The 20,270-nt window shown below is 44.2% G+C and overlaps 1 protein-coding gene across 1 annotated transcript in view; it reads left to right on the forward strand.

Annotated features, from left to right (window-relative positions):
- Positions 1–360: 360 nt before the first annotated feature.
- DNPEP (aspartyl aminopeptidase) overlaps positions 361–20,270 on the forward strand; it is a 43,806-nt gene continuing 23,896 nt past the window's right edge. The window contains exon 1 of the mRNA XM_034433781.3: positions 361–411. Coding sequence (XP_034289672.1) covers positions 376–411 — 36 coding nt within the window. The 5' untranslated portion in view covers positions 361–375. The remainder of the gene's footprint in view (positions 412–20,270) is intronic.

Below are 20,270 nucleotides of genomic sequence, written 5' to 3' on the forward strand. Positions count from 1 at the left end.
TTAGAAGGAGAATCTTGGCAGAACTTTTGCCAATTGTACTGTTTTTTAAAAAAAAAAATTTAAAGAGAGAGCAACAGTCAGCATTTCACCTTTCTGCTGCTGAATCTGGGAGAAAAAATGTTTAGCCTTTCATGGCAGGCACCCAGTAGCTCTGTTTGAAATCGCCACGGAGGGCAAAGAGCCAGGACGGGGTTGGTCATACCTACCAGAGACATACCAGCCAATTGGTAGGGAGGCACATGACGTAACATGGAAAGGAATGAAGAGCAGCCAGAAGACCAGACTGTTCTGATTGTGCTGGCAGAAAAAACAAAACCCGTTTGATGAAAAGTCAGATTCAGGTCACCTTTCCAACAGTCTAAGATTGGGCCGAGCATGATTTCATCTGTTCCTGCTCTCCCAGATGGCAAGGTATGCTATTTTGCAGTGATTCCATCCTTGTCTCTTTGGGTAGGATAGGATAGGGTGGGACGGGATGGAATAAGAATAGAATAGAATAGAATAGAATAGAATAGAATAGAATAGAATAGAATAGAATAGAATAGAATAGAATAGAAAATGGTATGGTATGGTATGGTATGGTATGGTATGGTATGGTATGGAATGGAATGGAATGGAATAGAATAGAATAGAATAGAAAATGGAATGGGATGGAATGGAATGGAATGGAATGGAATAGAATAGAATATAGAATGGAATGGAATGGAATGGAATGGAATGGAATAGAATAGAATAGAATAGAATAGAATAGAATAGAATAGAATAGAATAGAATAGAATAGAATAGAATAGAATAGAATAGAATAGTTTTATTGGCATCTCTCCTCCTCTTTCCTCAAGGCAACTACTGCATTCCATCTCAACTGCAATGCACTTTTTGTGGGAGGGTCCTTTGAAGATATGCTGGAAATGGAAGCTGGCTTGGAATGTGTCAAAATGGATGGTGTGGTATACATGTAGTCCTCGATTTACAATAGTTCACTTAGTGACTGTTCAAAGTTACAACATCACTGAAAAAAGTGACTTACGACCATTTTTCACAGTTACAACCATTATAGCACCCCCATGGTCATGTGATCAAAATTCAGATGTTTGGCAACTGACTCATATTTAAGACGGTTGCCATGTCCAGAGATCATGTGATCCCTTTTGCAACTTTCTGATCAGCAAAGTCAATAGGGAATCCCGATTCACTTAACAACTGTGTTACTAATTTAAGAACTGCGGTGATTCACTTAAGAACTGTGGCAAGAAAGATCCTAAAATGGGGCAAAACTCACTTAATGTCTCACTTAGCAACAGACATTTTGGGCACAATTGTGGTCATGAGTTGAGGACTACCTGTATTATCTTCATGTTGAAATGGCTAGCTGCTCTCTGAGCCCCATTCAAGATCCACATTTGAGTGTATAAAACCTTACATGGAGGACCAATACTTGTGCTGCCTCCTCACACTCTTAAATTCTCAGACTTGGCCATAGTTAGATGTAACATAAACCGCAAATTCTGTTTTTTTCTACAGCGGGGATCACAGAATAAATAGCTGTTGGGGTTGAGGTGCCCCTCCTCTTATTACCGGTTGGGAAGTTAATCGGACCTTCTCTTTTTCATCCAAGGCTTTTAAAATTTTAAAGTCTTTGGAATTTTTGTAGTGTTTAACTAAAACACTAGAATTGTACTAATTAGTTCCAGAATTTTTAACTATATTATAGGGGTTACAGAAAGAGCTACTGTATGTAGAGACATTGGAGGGGGACATAGAAATCTATAACTGACTAAATAAGAAACGTTACTTACAGTTATTAATACCAAAAGCAAAAATGATGCTTTTGCATAATTTGCATAATTTAAAACAAAGATTATTCTGTATCCTTTATTTGTTATTCAACTATTCCCCTGCTTATGGCAAGGTAACCGAACTACGCCTCCACTCTAAAGGGGAAAAAAGGCATCAGCAAACAGGGAATAGCCATGAGGCCAACAGAAATATGATAAGGAAGGGAAGCTCATTTTATTATTTAATTATGTGTCACATTTTTTGCACCACTGTAATCTATTAAGGACTCTTGGTGATTCACAACAATAAAAACATTTACATAATAAAACATCCATGGTACGGATTTAAAACTTCCACAGTAAGTACACAAAATCAATTAAAAACAATAAAACTCTAAAAGCATAAAATGAAGCCATTGTTCAAAAATAGTATAATATAGATCTTACCGGCAGTGCTACCATCAATTACCCAATGCTTTCTGGAAGAGCTAATTTTCTTTCTCACTGATGTAGCTGCTCCTTATCCCTCACATTTACAATTCCCTCTTTAGCTCTTCTGCAGGGTATTAAACCTGGAGGTGTTGCTCTCCTCTCTTCTGGTTAGGACCATTGCTTATCCCCAATTTACAATCATTAGTCAACAACTACTTTTGCACTCTAGCTCATCCAACAATGAATTTGGGGAAAGGGTTCCAGAAGAGAAAAATCCCAAAATTCAAACATGAAGAGTTAGAAAGGTGCAACTTTATTGTCTACTGATCTTATAGAATATTAACTAATACATTAGGGGAGCTTCAACCTCAGCTTTATGGGGCCATAGAAGCAAGATAATCTAAGGTCAAAAGAAGCGCAACTCGCAAACTCACAAGTTCCCAGGTTCAATGTGCAATAGTTTTACCTGTTTGGCTGCATTAGAGGGACTTGATGTGAACACTGGAAACAGAAAGGATTATATTCAGAGGTGGGTTTCAGTAGGTTCTGACCAGTTCTGGAGAACTGGTAGCGGAAATTTTGAATAGTTCAGAGAACCAGTAGTAAAAATTCTGACTGGCCCTGCCCCCATCTATTCTCTGCCTCCCAAGTCCCAGCTGATTGGGAGGAAATAGGGATTTTGCCATATCCTTCCCCCGGAGTGGGGTGGGAATGGAGATTTTACAGTATCCTTCCCTTACCATGCCCAAGCCACACCCACCAAGCCATGCCACGCCCACCAAGCCACACCCACAGAACCGGTAGTAAAAATTTTTAAAACCCACCACTGCCCCGCCTCCATCTATTCTCTGTCTTCCAAGTCCCAGCTGATCAGGAGAAAATGGGGATTTTGCAGTAACCTTCCCCTGGAGTGAGGAAGGAATGGAGATTTTACAGTATCCTTCCCCTGGACTGGGGTTGGAATGGAGATTTTACAGTATCCTTCCCCTGCCATGCCCACCAAGCCACGGCCACCAAGCCACGCCCACAGAACCAGTAGTAAAAAATTTTGAATCCCACCACTGATTATATTCCAACTTTTCTAGAGAATGTAAGTGTGGAGCAGAAACAAGATGTGACTACTTATAAAGAGCTTCTTATTCTGGAAAGAGGTATATTGCAATTAAAATCTTTAGAGGTATTAAAGGAAGAAAGGAAAATCCAAACCTGGAGAAGTTTAAAAGGATTGACTAAGACACGAGTGGTCTTTGAATGAGTTTCCCCAAAAGAAAAAGGCTTTTCCAGCTGTTGCAGAAATAAGTGGTTCAGTTTAAATCACAAACGCAACTGCGTTTAAAATTCAGCCTGTTGTGTTCCCTCTTTTCTGTTTTATCCCACTTATCTTTTCATACTTTCAACGAGTCCCTGTCTTTAAGAGAAGAACCCAGGTGCAAAGAGGAATCTAAGCAAAACATCTACAAGCACTTCTCCAAAGTTGCATCCTTTCAACCTTAACTAAAACAGGTTTTGGAATGTGAACATTTACTGTGAAGTCGAAGACATCTTCCAGCTGTGTCATCAAGTTTCACCAAATCTTTAGCACTTTGTATATCACTGAACATTTACAGGAGTGTCATTAGAAAGACTTGCACTGTTCTTAGCATCTCTTGCACAATTACTCAGACTGGACCAAGAGGGAAGCCTGCTTCTTCACCATTCAGTTCTAGCCATATGATTTAGGTCCCTTGTATTCTGCTGCTCTTGCCTTCTTCTTCTTCAGAAGGAAAGAGCCCGCTGGTTGCTGCTTGGGCAATGAACAGCAATGTGGCCTATTTCTGTCTCTTTGATGTTTGCCCAGGTTGTCTTTGGTTGTCATGGAGATCTAAGCAGCTGAAATGACATCTTGAGTGGCAGCAGGGGATGTCCCATGGAATGAAAGCTGGTGACCATAACATGTATGTGTATGTCTCCAGCTTGATGGAAGACTTCTCAGCTTGAAATGGATTGGATTTCAGGGTTGGTCTGCTATTCTGAGTTCTTCAAAGAGTGGCACTTTGCCCTCTGCTCCACCCCTGACTTATCTAGCATTGGTTTTTGAGAATTATAAAGGATGACATCTATCATAGCTGAGATAGCTTAAGACACCCTTTGCACAGACAGAAAGTTAATGAGGTGGGAACTTATACTCTTAGAACTGGAATGTGTGAACTCCAGGTCAACATTCTACTTCTTCTGTGCTGCATACACTATTGCCTTCTTTAATCCAAATAGAAAATTGAAATTTGAGAAACAAATAAATACTACATGGGCTCTTATTCATCCACTGTAGAAATAAGGTATCGGGTGGGTGAATGAGCCGATCTTTGGAGTCCTGAAAAATATGACTAGTTCTCTGTGAATTCACCCAGATATGTTGGACATTCTTTAGCATGTATTAGATCGAGCTAAAAGGGTCTAAATTCTCCACAATTTCCAATATTCCTTTCCCAATCGTTTGTGAACTGTGGTTGGAGAGAACCCATTGCATATGCTGTTGTTTAAATGTAGAAAGTCTGAACTTGGCATTTGGTGGCTAACATTTGGGGCATGAGAGTTTTAGCAATTGAAAAAGCTCACATGACTCTCTTCTAGATTTTCGAGGTTATCATTAAAGCAAAGTTTCCTTTGAGAGAAACTTTGAGTCTTTCTGTACTTACTGTAGTATGTGTGCCAGACTCATATTAATGCCACACAGACCATGTTGTCTAACAACGTCTTAGCTGTGGCTCATCTCAATTTACAAAGCTTCTCTTTAGCAAGATGCAGTGCTTGATCTCTATGGAACTGGGACACGGGTATCCCAACAGATGGAAATTGATGTCATGAGCATCATGGTATCATCACGAAAATGATGCAATAATTTGAATCAGTTCTAGAATGTATCTGGTGCAAATCCAATAATCGTATCATGAAGGTATAGCAATTTCTAATAGATACCTATGGCTTGGAGACAGGCTGTTTTCCCATTATCTGGAATTTTTGTCTTATCCTACTGTTTCCTGTTACCTGGATTTAGATTTCTTTAGGAGATTTCATAGTTAAATTTATCACCGGCTATTATTATTTAAACAATAACAACAACTCTGGGCAGTTTACAACAACAAAATACACAGTTAAAGCAGTTAAAATATTATAACAAAACAAAACAGTCTGGACTAAAAAGCAAAGGTAACAATATAAAGACACAACAAATTCATACCAGTCGGGCTTCAGGCTGAGGTTCAGCACGGAAACGGCATTGGTCGCATTGGTTGATGATCTTTGGAGGGCTCGGGACAGGGGTTGTTCCTCTGTCCTGGTCCTATTGGATCTCTCAGCGGCTTTTGATACCATCGACCATGGTATCATGCTGCGCCGGTTGAAGGGGTTAGGAATGGGGGGCACCGTTTTGCGGTGGTTCTCCTCCTTCCTCTCTGACCGCACGCAGTTTGTGTTGGCAGGAGGACAGAGGACGACCCCGAGGCGCCTTGTTTGTGGGGTGCCACAAGGGTCAGTCCTCTCACCCCTCCTGTTCAACATTTATGTGAAGCCGCTGGGTGAGATCATCTGTGGTTTTGGGGTAAAATTCCACCAGTATGCTGATGATACTCAGCTGTACATCTCCACCCCGGACCACCCCAATGATGTCCTTGATGTGATGGCCTAGTGCCTGGAGGCCGTGTGGATCTGGATGAGGAGAAACAGGCTCAGACTCAACCCCTCCAAGACCGAGTGGCTGTGGTTTCCCGGTATAGCCAGCTGGTTCCATCGCTGACTATTGGGGGTGAGATCTTGGCCCCCTCAGAGAGGGCTCGCAACTTGGGTGTCCTCCTGGATGCGTGGCTGTCCTTAGAAGATCATGTGACGGCTGTGGCCAGGGGGGCTTTTTATCAGGTTCGCCTGATTTACCAGTTGCGTCCCTTTCTGGACCGGGACGCCTTGCGCCCTCATCACTTCCCGTCTGGACTACTGTAATGCTCTCTACATGGGGCTCCCCTTGAAGAGCACTTGGAGGCTCCAGCTGGTCCAGAATGTGGCCGCGCGGGTGATTATGGAGTGACACGGTGCACCCATGTAACACCTCTCCTGCGTGAGCTGCACTGGCTCCCGGTGGTCTTCTGGGTGCGATTCAAGGTGCTGGTCACCATCTTTAAAGCGCTCCATGGCTTAGGACCTGGGTACTTACGAGATTGCCTTCTACCACCGATAGCCTCCCACCAGCCAATACGCTCCCACAGAGAGGGACTCCTCAGGGTGCCATCAGTCAAACAATGCCGACTGGCAACCCCCAGGGGGAGAGTCTTCTCTGTGGGGGCACCTGCCCTCTGGAATGAATTGCCCCCGAAGATACGTATGATCCCTGACCTACGCACCTTTCACCAGGCCCTCAAGACGCTATTATTTCATCAAGCTGGGCTGGCCTAAATACTAAATTTTAACGAGTTGTTTCTGTTTTTAACATATGGCAGCCAGATTATTTAATATGTTTTTTAAACTGTTTTTTAACTTTTATATATTTGTTGGTTTTATTTTTTGGCTGTGCACCGCCCTGAGTCCTTCAGGAGAAGGGCAGTATAAAAATTTAATAAATAATAAATAATAATAATAATAAATACACTGTGCCCCTGACCTGGAACCAGAGACAGGTTGTAAGGGCCTTCCAAAATCCCAGAATAGCGGGTGGTACAAGCAGTCCTCCTTTAGCAACCACAATTAGGGCCAGTAATTCATTCATTAAGCCAAGCGGTTGCTAAATGAAGCTGCAATGATGCTTATGATCTTACTTCACCTTCTTGCAAAAGTCATAAATCTGAGGATTGGTTGCAAAGGTTTTTCATCATTTTCATATCTGTGAATGGTCTGAAGTAGTTACTAAATGAGGGCGAGGAAGAAAATATGGGGCAACCATTTGTCTGAGATGGTATGAGGACTCCTACCTAGGGCAGGGGGGTGGATTAGAAGACCCCCCCCAAGATCCCTTACAACCAGGGATGGGCTTCAAAAATTTTAGCAAGGGCTTCTCTGCCCAGTTGCTGGGTGGCGTGGCCATGGTGGGCGTGGCCTAGTCGGCCTCCTGCACCACAGCAGGGGGAGGGGGGCATTTTTGCCATCCCCAGAGCCTTTTCTCGAGCCTCCGGGAGGGCGAAAACGGCCTCCCCAGGCTCCGGAGGCCCTCCCGTTTCCGGCCTTCCCGAACTTCCAGTAGGCCCATTTTTCACCCTCCCTGAGCCTCCACACGCGCCCTGCACTTACCTGCATCCAAAATGGGCCGCGTGGGGACTCCTGGGAGGGGTGGGCGGGGCCAGCCAGCAGTGGGGTTTGGGGGTTCTCCGAACTGCACAGAATCTTAGCTAGAGGTTCTCCTGAACCCCTGCGAACCCCCAGCAGCCCACCCCTGCTTACAACCCTATGATTTGATTATTTTTATCCCTACCTATATAGGTGTCTCTGAGGGATGCTGTTCCAGAGGGTGGGGTAGCTAACTTTAGCCTTTCTAATCAATTTCACAATCCTTATTAAAAACTACCCAACTTGGTTTTCTCTTCTTAAAACAACGTTGTGCATTAAAATCGTTCCACCTCACAGCCTTTGGTGTCAGCAAGCCATTTCTCTGCACTACCACCCATGCAGTGAAAAGGCTGTACATTGCAACCTACAGCCATGATTGCAGCTGTTGGAGGGAAAATGTTGGCTGCAGTATTATAGTGATGCATCACCCTTGCAGCATTTAGTGGGAATTTACTGTATATGCAGAAAGAATGCCTCCCATCATACCAACAGCTTAGATTTCTTGGAAAACTGCCACACACACACACACACACACACACACACACACACACACACCACATATAGTTAGTCTTTGATTTATTACCATAATGGAACCTGCCAATTACGGTCGTAATTTGTGACAGTCATAAAGCAGTTCATCATGTGACTGATTCAGTTTTATGACTTTTGCAGTGGCTATAAAACGAATGCCACGCATAAAGATTGTAAAGTGACTGCCATGGTCATTAAGCAAACACCACAGTCATTAAGTAAAACGATGGTTCACTTGGTCTATAGGACAACTCGCCACGGCCAACTTACTATGGCCCATTTGCCGTAGGACAACTCACTGCAGGACAATTCAACATTGTTTCATTCAGGTAGATTTATAATTGGTGACCATGTTTTCGTCAAAATTATTGCAATTCTTGCATTTCTGGATTGACTTCATATTATTATTATTGGCCACGGTTCTGTTGAAATTAATTTAACTTTTGTATGGTGGTTCAGTGGCGAGTTGTCCAGCTGCAAATTCCCACGGCAAGTTGGCCGTGGTGAATTGTCCCCTTCCGTGATTTAATTATGAGACGTTTTTGCCAAAAACTGGAAGTAAATACTGGTTTTCAGCAAAAATGCTGTGAATCACAATCAAATGACCATAGGGTACTGCAAACAGCTGTAAATGTGGGCAGGTTGTTGAGTGCTCAAAATGCAGTTACCTGACCACAGGGAGTGGCGGTGCATGGATTGTCATTGGAACTTTTCAGAATTGGATTTTGGGGAAGAGGCTTCTCATGGCCTTCAGAAGTGGACAGGATGCTTTACAAAATGATCTTATCCTGTAACAATTACTCTCACTTACTCATTGCAGTGGGGAAACAGGAGGGTTGCAAAAAGATTTGCAAAATTTAAATGCTGCATTTTGACGTTGGGACTGTGTGGGGAAGGGAGGGGTATCTTGAGAAGGAACAATGGAAATGTTGAAATATATGCTTTTTACAATGTCTCCTCCCTGGGCCACATGTTCTGATTATTGATTTTTCCTCGCAATATAAATTATCAGTCTTTGCTTGCTTGTGCCAGTAAAGTATCTAAAATCAAAGTTAGATTGATATAAAGAACAAGCAGAACTGTCAGTTTCCTAGAATTTACCATTAGGAAAAATTATTGTTGCAACAGCAGCTCCCCCAAGTGGGCACTAGAGCCAGCCTCAGGGAAAAGGAAGCAATTTTTTATTTTTATTTAATTTGTTATATTTTTTTAAACCACCTAAAAGTCAGTTATTGGGAAAATGATTTCTTAAACAGCTTTCAGAATATCTTTTGCTTTGCAGTTCCCTTGATCCGAAACCAAATGTATCTCTCATTTACCACCTTCCCAAAGTTGCCACAGAATTGTAATTTTTAATGTGATCAAATGAGAAAATGAATTAACATGCAGGGGGCCATCATGCTATATTTTATGAATTAAAATTAAATTGAAGTTGCTTCATTAATCCACATTTAGTTTTTGGAAGCATCTTTCCTATGTATGCGTCTGCTGCTGCGTAGGTTACTTTTTTCATGGACTGAAGAAAACATATGCAGATCCAGGGGTGAAATACTCCCGGTTCAGACTGGATCACCCGATCCGGTAGCGATGACGGCAGGTGGTTCAGAGAACCAGTAGCAAAAATCCCTGCCCATCCCCCATGCCCAGCTGAGCCGCGCGATCATCAGAGGCTTTTTTTTTTTTTTTTACTTTTAAAAGCATTTTTTCTTCGGCCGAAAAATGCTTTTAAAAGTAAAAAAATAAAAGCCTCTGATGATCGCGCGGCTCATCTGGGATTGTCAGAACATTTTAAAAGCATTTTTTCTACAACCTCTTCGGCTGAAGAGGTTGTAGAAAAAATGCTTTTAAAAGCCTCTGATGATCCCAGCTGAGTTGCCTGATCGTCAGAGGTTTTTAAAAGCATTTTTTTACAACCTCTTCGGCCAAAGAGGTTGTAGAAAAAATGCTTTTAAAAGTTTTTTTTAAAAAAAGTTGGCTATGCCCACCCAGTCACATTACCCCCCCCACCAAGCCACGCCCACAGAACCTGTAGTAACAAATTTTACATTTCACCACTGTGCAGATCCTAGATCAAGATCTATCTATTTTCCAAAGCAGACAAGGAATAATGGATGGAAACTGATCAAGGAGAGATTCAACCTAGAAATAAGAAATTTTCTGACATTGAGAACAATCAACCAATGGAACAGCTTGCCTTCGGAAGTTGTGGGAGCTTCATCACTGGAAGCTTTCAAGAAGAGACTGGACTGCCATCTGTCAGAAATGGTGTAGGGTCTCCTGCTTGGGCAGGGGGTTGGACTAGATGACCTACAAGGTCCCTTCCATCTCTGTTAATCTGTTAAAGATACATATTGTTAAGAATTAAAATTTCCAAAAACTAATTTGGTATCCCTATATTCTGCTCAGGTCTGTAAATCAGCTGTCATGCAGTGGTACTGACAATATGATTTGAATCATTTTCTTTTGCCCTTACTGCTGCTGCTACTGGTTTGAACATGAAAATCCCAAAGCGATGGAGAAACATCATGTACCCTCTTTTTAATGGGGGAGGGCTAGGAGATCTGATCTGCAAGAATCCAGTTAGCCACTAGATGGCAGCAGAGTTAGACATTTCAGTAGCTTTAGCCCTACACAAGATTCAGTACATGGTTTCTTCTTTTGACCATTTTTCCCCCTTGCTTAAAAAAGCCACTTCCTTCCCACAGTGAGTGTTCTTTCAAAGCTTATGGTTCTCTCTGCTGTTCTTGCACACAATGAGCTTGCAAACCATACACACAATTTCTAAATCAAATTGTTATCAAGAAGGTTACACGGGGACTGGTTCATTAGTCTGAGAGCTGCAATACTGAGGCCTTCTTTACATTTACACAAATGTCCTTTGTTAGGTTGGGTGAATGAGGACGCAGCAAGCCAGGCAGCGAGTGACAACAGCTCTTTATTGTAGGGTGAGAACCCAGCAACTGACCAGGGGAAACAGCTCCCTTTATATACCTTGCAGCTGTGGTGGTCAGCCAATCAGCTGATGGTCAGTTAATTCAAACTGCCCGCCCAAATCTACATACATAACACTCCCCCCCTCCCAGAAGTCACTTGGGGTGGACATTAGCATACAAAGTCTGTCAGGTGACGAGGGCGTGTCCGCACCCTAGTTGACCTGTGCAGTTCAGTCGGAGGTGTGGCGTCGAGCAGGTCGGAGGAACTCCCTGTTTCTCCCTGCTCCGCCAATGGAACCTCCGAGAATTCGTTATGGGTGGGGACTTCTGCGGCTGGTCAATCTTCCGCGATGGGGCGGCGCTGGATCTCGGGGCCGACAGCTAAGTCCTCCGCTAGACTTGGGTTTGAGTTAGGTCGAGAGTTCTGTTGGTAGCTAGGGAGCGGTTCGTCGAAGATGTCTTCTGTTTCAGCGGCCAAACGCTTCCGTAACTGATCAATGTGTCGGCGCCAAATCCTCCCATCTCCCATGTCTACTGTATACGACTTGGGCCCAGTTACCTCCATGATTGTCCCGGTTTCCCAGGGGGCCCGTTCCCATAATTCCTAGCGAATACTGGTGTTCCTATTGTGAACTCCCTAAGTCTTTTCTCTGCCCCTCTGAAATTGTCAGGGGAATAACTGGGGTGTAGCCTGTCTAGGACTCCTCAGAGCTTCCTCCACATCAGGAGTTCCGCCGAGCTCCTGCCTATGGCGGTACATGGTGTGGCATGTTGGGCCATTAAGAATTTATCTATCCTCTCCTGCCAGTCCCCGGGGCCTAGGCATGAGATGGCTTCCTTAGCAGTTCTCACAAATCTCTCCGCCAATCCATTGCTAGCCAGATGAAATGGGGCGGATAGCACATGTCTGATCCCCAACTCTGCTAGGTACCCCTCAAACTGCGTGGTCATAAATTGGGGGCCATTATCTGAGACTAAGGTGTCCGGTAGGCCATGGGTGGCGAACAACTGCCTTAGCTCCCTAATGACGGCGTCGGTGGTAATGGTTTTCATGAGTCAGATCTCCAACCACTTCGAGAAAGCGTCCACAACCACCATAAATACCTGCCCATGGAATGGGCCAGCGAAGTCTATGTGGATCCTAGACCAGGGACCCTGGGGTCGTTCCCATTCCCTAACCGGTGCTGTGGGGGGGTCTGGCCTAGACTCCTGGCAGGGTTGGCACTTCCCCACCCACTCAGTGATGTCTTTATCCATTAGGGGCCACCATACATAACTCCTAGCTAACCCCTTCATCCTCACAATCCCGGGGTGCCCCTCATGCAATAGATTTAAAACTTTTTCCCTTAGGCACAAGGGAACAATAACCCGATCGTCCCACAAAAGACAACCCCCTTGCATTGTCAGCTCGCCCTTTTTGTTAGCGAAGTGTTTGAATTCCCCGCCCTCAGTCTTTTCCGGCCACCCCCTCGTGACCCAACTCGTGACTTTCCTAATCACGTGGTCTCTGGTTGAGGCCCTCACCATCTCTGCTGAAGTGATGGACCCTGAGTCCAAGACGTCAATCAGCAGGACTGGAACTCCGGGTGTGGGGTCCTCTATCCTGTCCGGTAACGAGCAACGGCTGAGGGCATTGCCGTTGCCCATGCTGACCCCTGGCTGATGTACTAGGCGATAGGAGTATGCTGCCAGGAAGATGGCCCAGTGTATCATCCTGGGAGATAGGGCTGCCGAGGTGGGTCGGTCCCCTGCGATGAGACCCAGGAAGGGGCGATGGTCTGTGATGAGTTCGAAGTCTCTGCCGAACAGGTATTCGTGGAACTTCTTGACTCCTGAGACAGCTGCCAGGGCCTCTTTGTCAAGTTGACTGTAGTTCCGTTCAGCGCTTGAAAGAGTCCGGGAGTAGTAGGCGATGGGTGCCTCTAGACTGTTCGGTAGTCTATGGCTCAGGACGGCCCCCACGCCGAAGGGGGACGCGTCACAGACTAGCACTAAGGGAGGCATAGAATTGTACTGGATTAGGAAACTCTCGGCCGACAGGAGTTTCTTTACGGCAGCAAACCCGGTAGCCTCAGCCTTCCTCCAAACCCATTTGGACTTTTTGGCCAACAGTCTGTGCCGGGGCTCCGCTACTGTTGCCTTGTCCCTTAGAAAAATTACGTAAAAGTTCAATAGTCCCAAGAACGCTTGTAGTTCCGCCTTATCTTTGGGGGTGGAGCCTCTCAGATCGCCCTAATCTTGCTTTCGGTGGGGTGTATGCCGGTTCCGTTTACCCGGTACCCCAAGAATTCCACAGAAGGGACTGCGATCATGCACTTGTTGCGTTTGGCCCTGAGTCCTGCACTTCTGAACTTCTCTAGTACATGTCTTAGTCTCTCCCCTAGTTGCTGTTCGGCTTCTGCGGTGACGAGCATGTCATCAAAATACGGGACCACCGCAGGGATCCCTTGTAACAGTCGCTCCATGGTGCTCTGGAATAGTCCTGGAGCTATGCTGACTCCGAATTGGAGTCTGGTACACTTGAAGGCACCTCTGTGCGTTACTATAGTTTGTGCCTCCGCGGTAGCGCCATCTACTGGCAGCTGCTGGTACGCCTGCGCAAGATCGAGTTTAGCAAAGGACTTGCCTGGCCCTACGGAATGCAGAAGGTGGTGTACGATCGGAATCGGATAGGCGCTCTGCTGCAGGGCCTTGTTGATCGTATACTTATAGTCTGCGCACATGCACATGCGCACAGACCCGTCCAGCTTAACGGGGGTCATAATTGGGGTCTCCCACCGAGCATGATCGACTGGCACTAACACTCCCTGCTTAATCAATTTGTCCAATTCCATGTCTATCTTGGGCTTTAGGGTGAAAGGTACCCTCCGTGGTTTCAGCCTGATGGGGGCAATGTTGGGGTCGAGGTTGAATGAAATAGGGGTCCCCACATACTTGCCAAGCCGCTCATCGAACACGTCCTGGAACTCCTGCATCAGGTCGTCCTTCAGGGTGCTTCGCACGTTGCGGACTCCGGTGAATCCTATGCCCAGGGCTCTGAACCAGTCCGTGCCCAGGAGGCTTGGGAGCTTTCCGCTGACCACGGTGAGGGGAAGCTTCTCCCAGAATTCCCCGTACTCCACCTGGAACTCGCCAATTCCTTCCACGGGGATGCGGTTCCCCTGGTAATTGCGCAGGCCCAGACACTGGTGCCGTAGTTGCCGTCTCTGGATGTTGGGGATGGCCTTCCTTAGCTTGTTCTAGGACATGATGGTAATTGGGGATCCGGTGTCGATCTCCATTACGCACTCCTGCCCCTCGATGTCGACCGTCATGTAGGTCTTCTCCCCGGGGGACGTGCAGGTCCGGCCGGTTCGGATGGTGCAGGCCTCAAGATCCTCAGATTTCGCGCTCTTCCTGTAGCCACCTTTCGGGTTGGTTCTCATCTGCTGCGCCATCTCTGATTGGCTCGCGTTGCTCCGTGGCTTGTAATGGGGGTTCTGCTTGGCTCTGCAGACTCTGGCGATGTGCCCCTTCCGCTCGCATTGCCGGCAAATGGCGTCTCGGAACTTGCAGGTCTGGCGTGGATGGGGTCCCCCACAACTTGCACAGGCATCTCACTGGCCTCGCCGTCCTGCTCAGTCCGGCAGACCTCCTTGTCCGACTCTCCCTCGCTTCCCGTGCCAACAGTTTCCTGGTGAACTGGGGCTGACTTCTGTGCCGTTCTGCTTTGTGTCGTCCCGTGTAGTCTCTCGGCTGCCTTGGATGAGGATTCATGAGCCCTCGCCTCGTCCAGTGCAATGTGTAGCGTGAGATTCGTTTTTGAGAGCAACCTCCTCTGCAAGCGAATAGCTCTCACTCCGCAGATTAGTTGCTCTAGCAGCATCTCATTGAGGTCTCTGTACTCACACTGGTTGGCGGCCTTGCACAGGGCAGCGACGTACTTGCTGATCGATTCTCCCTCGTACTGCAGCCTTTGCTGGAAGTCGAACCGTTGGACGTACTTCGATGGCGTTGGGGCATAGTGGTCCTTCAGCAGTGTCTGAAGCGTCTGCCACGAGATGGTGTGGACTGAGTTCAGTTCTGACAGGGCCTCTGCCATATCGAACACCTTGGGTCCACAATGGCTCAGGAACAGGGCTTTCTTCCGTACATCGGGTAGCCCCTGTAGGTCGCTGGCCACCAGGAAACATTCGAAGCGGGACATGTAGGATCCCCTTTTTTTCCGCTGGGTTGAAAGGCACTGGCGGCAGATAGGTAGACATCGTCAGTAGATTCTCCAAGTGCTCCGCTTGCTCGCCTGGCTGGATTCTGATTTGCAGCTCTCTCGTCGGCTCGTGGCTTCAGCTCTTTCCGTGGCTTCTGGCCTCAAAATCCCACCTTCATCGCCAATGTTAGGTTGGGTGAATGAGGACGCAGCAAGCCAGGCAGTGAGTGACAACAGCTCTTTATTGTAGGATGAGAACCCAGCAACTGACCAGGGGAAACAGCTCCCTTTATATACCTTGCAGCTGTGATGGTCAGCCAATCAGCTGACGGTCAGTTAATTCAAACTGCCCGCCCAAATCTACATACATAACATCCTTAGTCAGTCAGAAATGAAGAGAATTATGATATACCATTCAATATACATTTATTAAATTAAAAAAAAATATTACTGCAAAACTTTCCTGTGAAATAGTGCCATTTCCCTTGTGCTGCATAGCTGCCGGTGTTTTTCATTAACCAGAGCACCAATATTAAGCTTAATTACTGGATTGATATGGTAGATAATATTTTTTCAAGATCATATCCATCAATAATTATGTTATGCTGATGACGCTACTCTGAAAGTGGAAAATGCAAATGATGTCTGCACTTTAATAAAGTCAAGGAGCACAGTGGAAAAAAAATTGATTAATTGTAAGATTAATTATAAAGATCAAAATAATGACAGAGCAGCAACAGAATTGCATTTTGAAGTGATTATCAATAGTAAAGGAAGCAGAAGTCAGAAATATGCCATAGACTTGCCTACTGGAAACAATATTCAGATGTTGTGATATTGTGAAAAAAGATTTATGCAGGCAATAGTTGTCCTTATGGCTCTCTAACAAAGCAAAATTTGGATTGTGAATATGCAGGATAGAAAGATACTTTTGAACTTTGATGTTGGAGATTCCTGAGAATAGGATGGCCTTCCAAAACAAACAAACGGATCAGAGATAATTCAGAATGAGGCTGAAATTATTTGTCTTCTACAGAGGGCTGTCTCTGAAAGTCTTCTGACAGCAAGTGGCATTCTAGCTACTAGGCCCTCATCCTGTGGTAAAATCCTTTTCAATCCATACTGGTAATAACCAGGGAGAGATTTGGGGGGGGGGGCTATTTTAATATTCCAAGTTCTATTTGAATAGAGTTTGATACTTTAGGCTCGGTTGACTGTGAATGGAGAGGAAGGTAAATTCCATGGATCTATTGGAAGAAATATCCTTTTGGGTTCAGTTCCAAGTGAGGAGAAAGACACTGGAAACATGGTGGCTGCTTGAAAAGATGGTTTTAATGGTGGACAGGATCACATGCCTTGAAGATCTTGGGCGAAGAAAAAAAGGGAAGAGATGCTGATAGTACCTGGGTTTTATGCCCTTTCTGGGCTTTTGAATTTGGGCTTGTATTCTGATTGGTTGTCAGACTCCCATGGGGCCATGCAGGGATAACTTTGTGGGTTGTTTATTTGAATCTCAGGCTTGGTTGACTTTTGCTGGGTGATGATGTAATGAAAGGGCTTTGGGCAATTCCTACTATGGCTCTGCCTGAAGGAGGTAGATCTTTGTTATGTAAAATAGACTGGCCCAGGCTTTAATGGCCCATTGACAAAGAGGGGGTGGTGGTGAGTTTCTGCCTCCCTTTTAGGGAAAATATTCTGCCCTTTTAATGTTTCCTAAAATATCTTATTTTCCTAGGAGACAGGTGGGTGCTAACTTCCTACAGATCTTTTGAATTTTTTCTTTGTCGTCAAATCTATCATCCTGCTTATTCCAGAGTGAAATATGCAGTACCAAATACTTTCTATTGTATTGTATAAAAATACAAGGCAGGATTAAATTAAGCCAGATGTTGCATTTTATCAGGCCCACTGTGCAGGACAGATGAGCATAAGGCAAGTTGACAGTAGAGAAGAATACTAGATGGGTGGAAAGATTCAGCAAACTATTGCATAATAATTGCCGGCTCCTAAAACTGCATTTTATGGATATCACTTGAGTCAGTCGCGATTGTCAAGTGTAAAAATTTTGAAAGCTAAATGTTGTATGGTTACATGTTAGAACTTGGGTAGAAGAAATATTTAGGCAGCTGGACAAGAAAAGACTGCACAGATGAGGCAATTTTCTGGTAGCCTCAAATAACTATGAATGGCATAACAGAGGTGCTTCTTTCCCCCAAGTGTGATTCTGTATAAGATGGCTTTCATCTTTCTATCTGGGTTTCTATTCCAGATTTCCCAGAAATGTGCTGCCACTGCTGTGTTTTTAACCTAAACTGTTGGGTGCTCAAATAATAGACTTTTAACAAATCATTATAAAGAGGCTCAAGACGCGTCGCCTAGACATAGGTTGTTTTTTACATTATTGTATTTCATATATTATTATTTAAAATTGTGACCTATCCAGAGTCCCTCTGGAGTGGGGTAGTGTCTAAATCTAAAGAAATAAATAAATTAGAAGAAAACATGCTATTATGATGAAGTGTTCATAAGAGGAAATTCAGATCACTCCTTTTATTCTAGATGCTCTCTTGCTCCCTTGGCTTGAAGGCTTGGCGCGTGGAAGTATTGTATTCTTAACTTGTTTTTTCCGTTTGAATTGAACGGGATTGAGTAATCTGATTTCCAGTACAAGCCTAACTGCAAATGAAGCAGATGACCTGTTGCTATCATGTCTACAAAGGAAAAAAAGCTGATTTTCTACAGAAAACTGAGGCACAAGTGCTAGATGTGCTTAACGGTTCAAGTGCTATCCCCCCTTCATATAAGAATGCACATACCATAAGACAGTTCCTCCTTATACAGCATTAGCGTTTGGCAGTGAACATGTTGACCTAGAACAGTGATGGCTAACCTTTTTGCCATCATGTGCCAAAAGGGAGGGGAGCACAGGGGGGGTTGTCACGCATGCGCGTGCCCACACCCATAATTCAATGCTCCCCCGGCACCCTGCCCCCCACGCATGCACGTGACCCCCCGCACTCTCCCCGCTTTTGGCATGTGATGGCAAAAAGGTTACCGGTGGGCCCGATAGGCCTGTTTTTTGCCCTCCCCAGGCTCCAGAGGCTTTCTTGGAGCCTGGGGACGGTGAAAACGGCCTTTCCCACCCCCCCGGAGGCCTTCTGGAGGCCCCTCCGGTGGGCCCGGAAGGCCCGAAAATCAGCTGGCTAGCACACACGTGCGCTGCAGCTGAGCTAGGGCAATGCTTGCGGGCCCACAGATATGGCTACGCGTGCCACCTGTGGCACACGTATCATAGGTTTGCCCTCATGGACCTAGAAGATCATAGATTTGGGGTATCTGAGTGCTCTGAAGCAAAACAAGGGTCACAGCTGCCTTTTAGATGCAGAAAATGCCAAAATCAAGTTGTTATGACTTATGAATATGGGGTAAAATTTACACTGCCTAGAAAAAATTACTATCTGTTCTGACTTAATTACTATATATCAAGCCATCCACTTCTTCTATTTTTACCCAGAAATTCAAATACATTAACTCTTTTTCTTAGTGAACTATATGTGGGGCTTTTTTTAGGCCTATTTCTTCCTTATGTTAGCAACTTTTTATTAAAGGTTAGAAACATTACTAATAGAAATTATCATCTTGGGTAATGTTGGCTTTTACAATTGCCCATATTCTGACTCAGTGCAAATAATACAAGCATTTTTTTAATTGCCGGAAGGATAGCACATCCATCTACTGCAGAAAGCGTAATCTTGGAGCACTGTGAAGGTTTAACTATTTATAATACATAAGATCCTATGCTAATTAATGTCATAAAACAATTATTATTACAATTGTTTCAACTGGGAAAAGAGAGGGTCAAGGGGGATCTCTTGGATTCAGCAAAATAGCTCAGTTATGGCTTTTTCAAACCATATCTGATACCTCCAGCAGTGCAGGTTTTGGATTAACTGTGAGCTAGGTGGTCTCCGGTTTCTTTAAATAGGAAGGAAGAGTTTGTTAGGCATTCTCATCTTTTAATTCTTCCCAAGAACTGCAGTTGACTGTGAGGAAGAAAAAGATTTAAGCCCATTCCTATTAAGGTGAAGTCATCCATGATTCAGGAATCCCATCTACACAGATTCCTAGTTGAAGTCTATAATCAATCATTAGAGTTTTGATTTTTTTTTTTTTTTGAGGTGGGAATACTCTTGGATCTTGTCCAACTCTTGTCCAATTCGTTTCAAAAGACAATTTTGGTGTCTGATTGTATCTTTTAAGTGTTGTAACCTTATAGCATGCCTTAGATTAGAAATCTTAGGTCAGACTACCACTGACTACTAGATATTGGCTGAAGATATATTGGTATTTTTCATACAAAAGAAAGGTGAAATAAATTTTCTTCTTTTGGAAAAAAAATGCTGCTATAACCGTGGATGAGGAGAAGAAAAGAAGATGATAGCATTGAATAGTTGTTGAAGACAATAACTCTACTTCACCTTAGGCCATTGTTTTTGGATGAGGCAGATTCTGCATGAGGGGGTATTACAGTGGCACCAGGGTGGATTTGATTTAAATCGAGTCGATTTAAATCATGATTTAAATCACTAGTAAAAAGGCTTGATTTAAATCAACTCGATTTAAATCATAATTTTTAAAGAGCAACTGTCATCTCTGCTACTCCTTTGACCCGCTGTTGACTCACCGATAGTCCCAGTGTTGCAGAATAGCCTTGTGCTACATAACTAAACTCCATTTCATGCTGAATAAACTAAATTATTTATGTATCTTAAATAGAAAACTATCTTACAATAGATTTTTACCCCAAGTTTTTTATTAAAATAAATTCAATAAAAATCAAAAAAATCCGATTTAAATAAAAAAAAATCCTATTTTTTTTTATTTTTTTTAAAAAAAAATCATTGATTTTTATCCACCCTGAGTGGCACTAAAATTTTCAAGTGGTAGAAACAAGCTCCTAAAGATCCTTGGTGAGAATACATAATAAATGTTAACACAATAGAAAATGTGATTAGTAAAGCAGACATAAAGCAGAAGAATGAATTGGCAATCTACAGAACAGATAATGGGCAGACTACAAAAATGGCATGGTAGGTATTGAAGGACTGGCAATGGTGAGCATGGCAA

The sequence above is a fragment of the Pantherophis guttatus genome, chromosome 1, assembly GCF_059756535.1.
Source record: "Pantherophis guttatus breed Tessera chromosome 1, ASM5975653v1, whole genome shotgun sequence".
NCBI classification, from domain to species: domain Eukaryota; kingdom Metazoa; phylum Chordata; class Lepidosauria; order Squamata; family Colubridae; genus Pantherophis; species Pantherophis guttatus.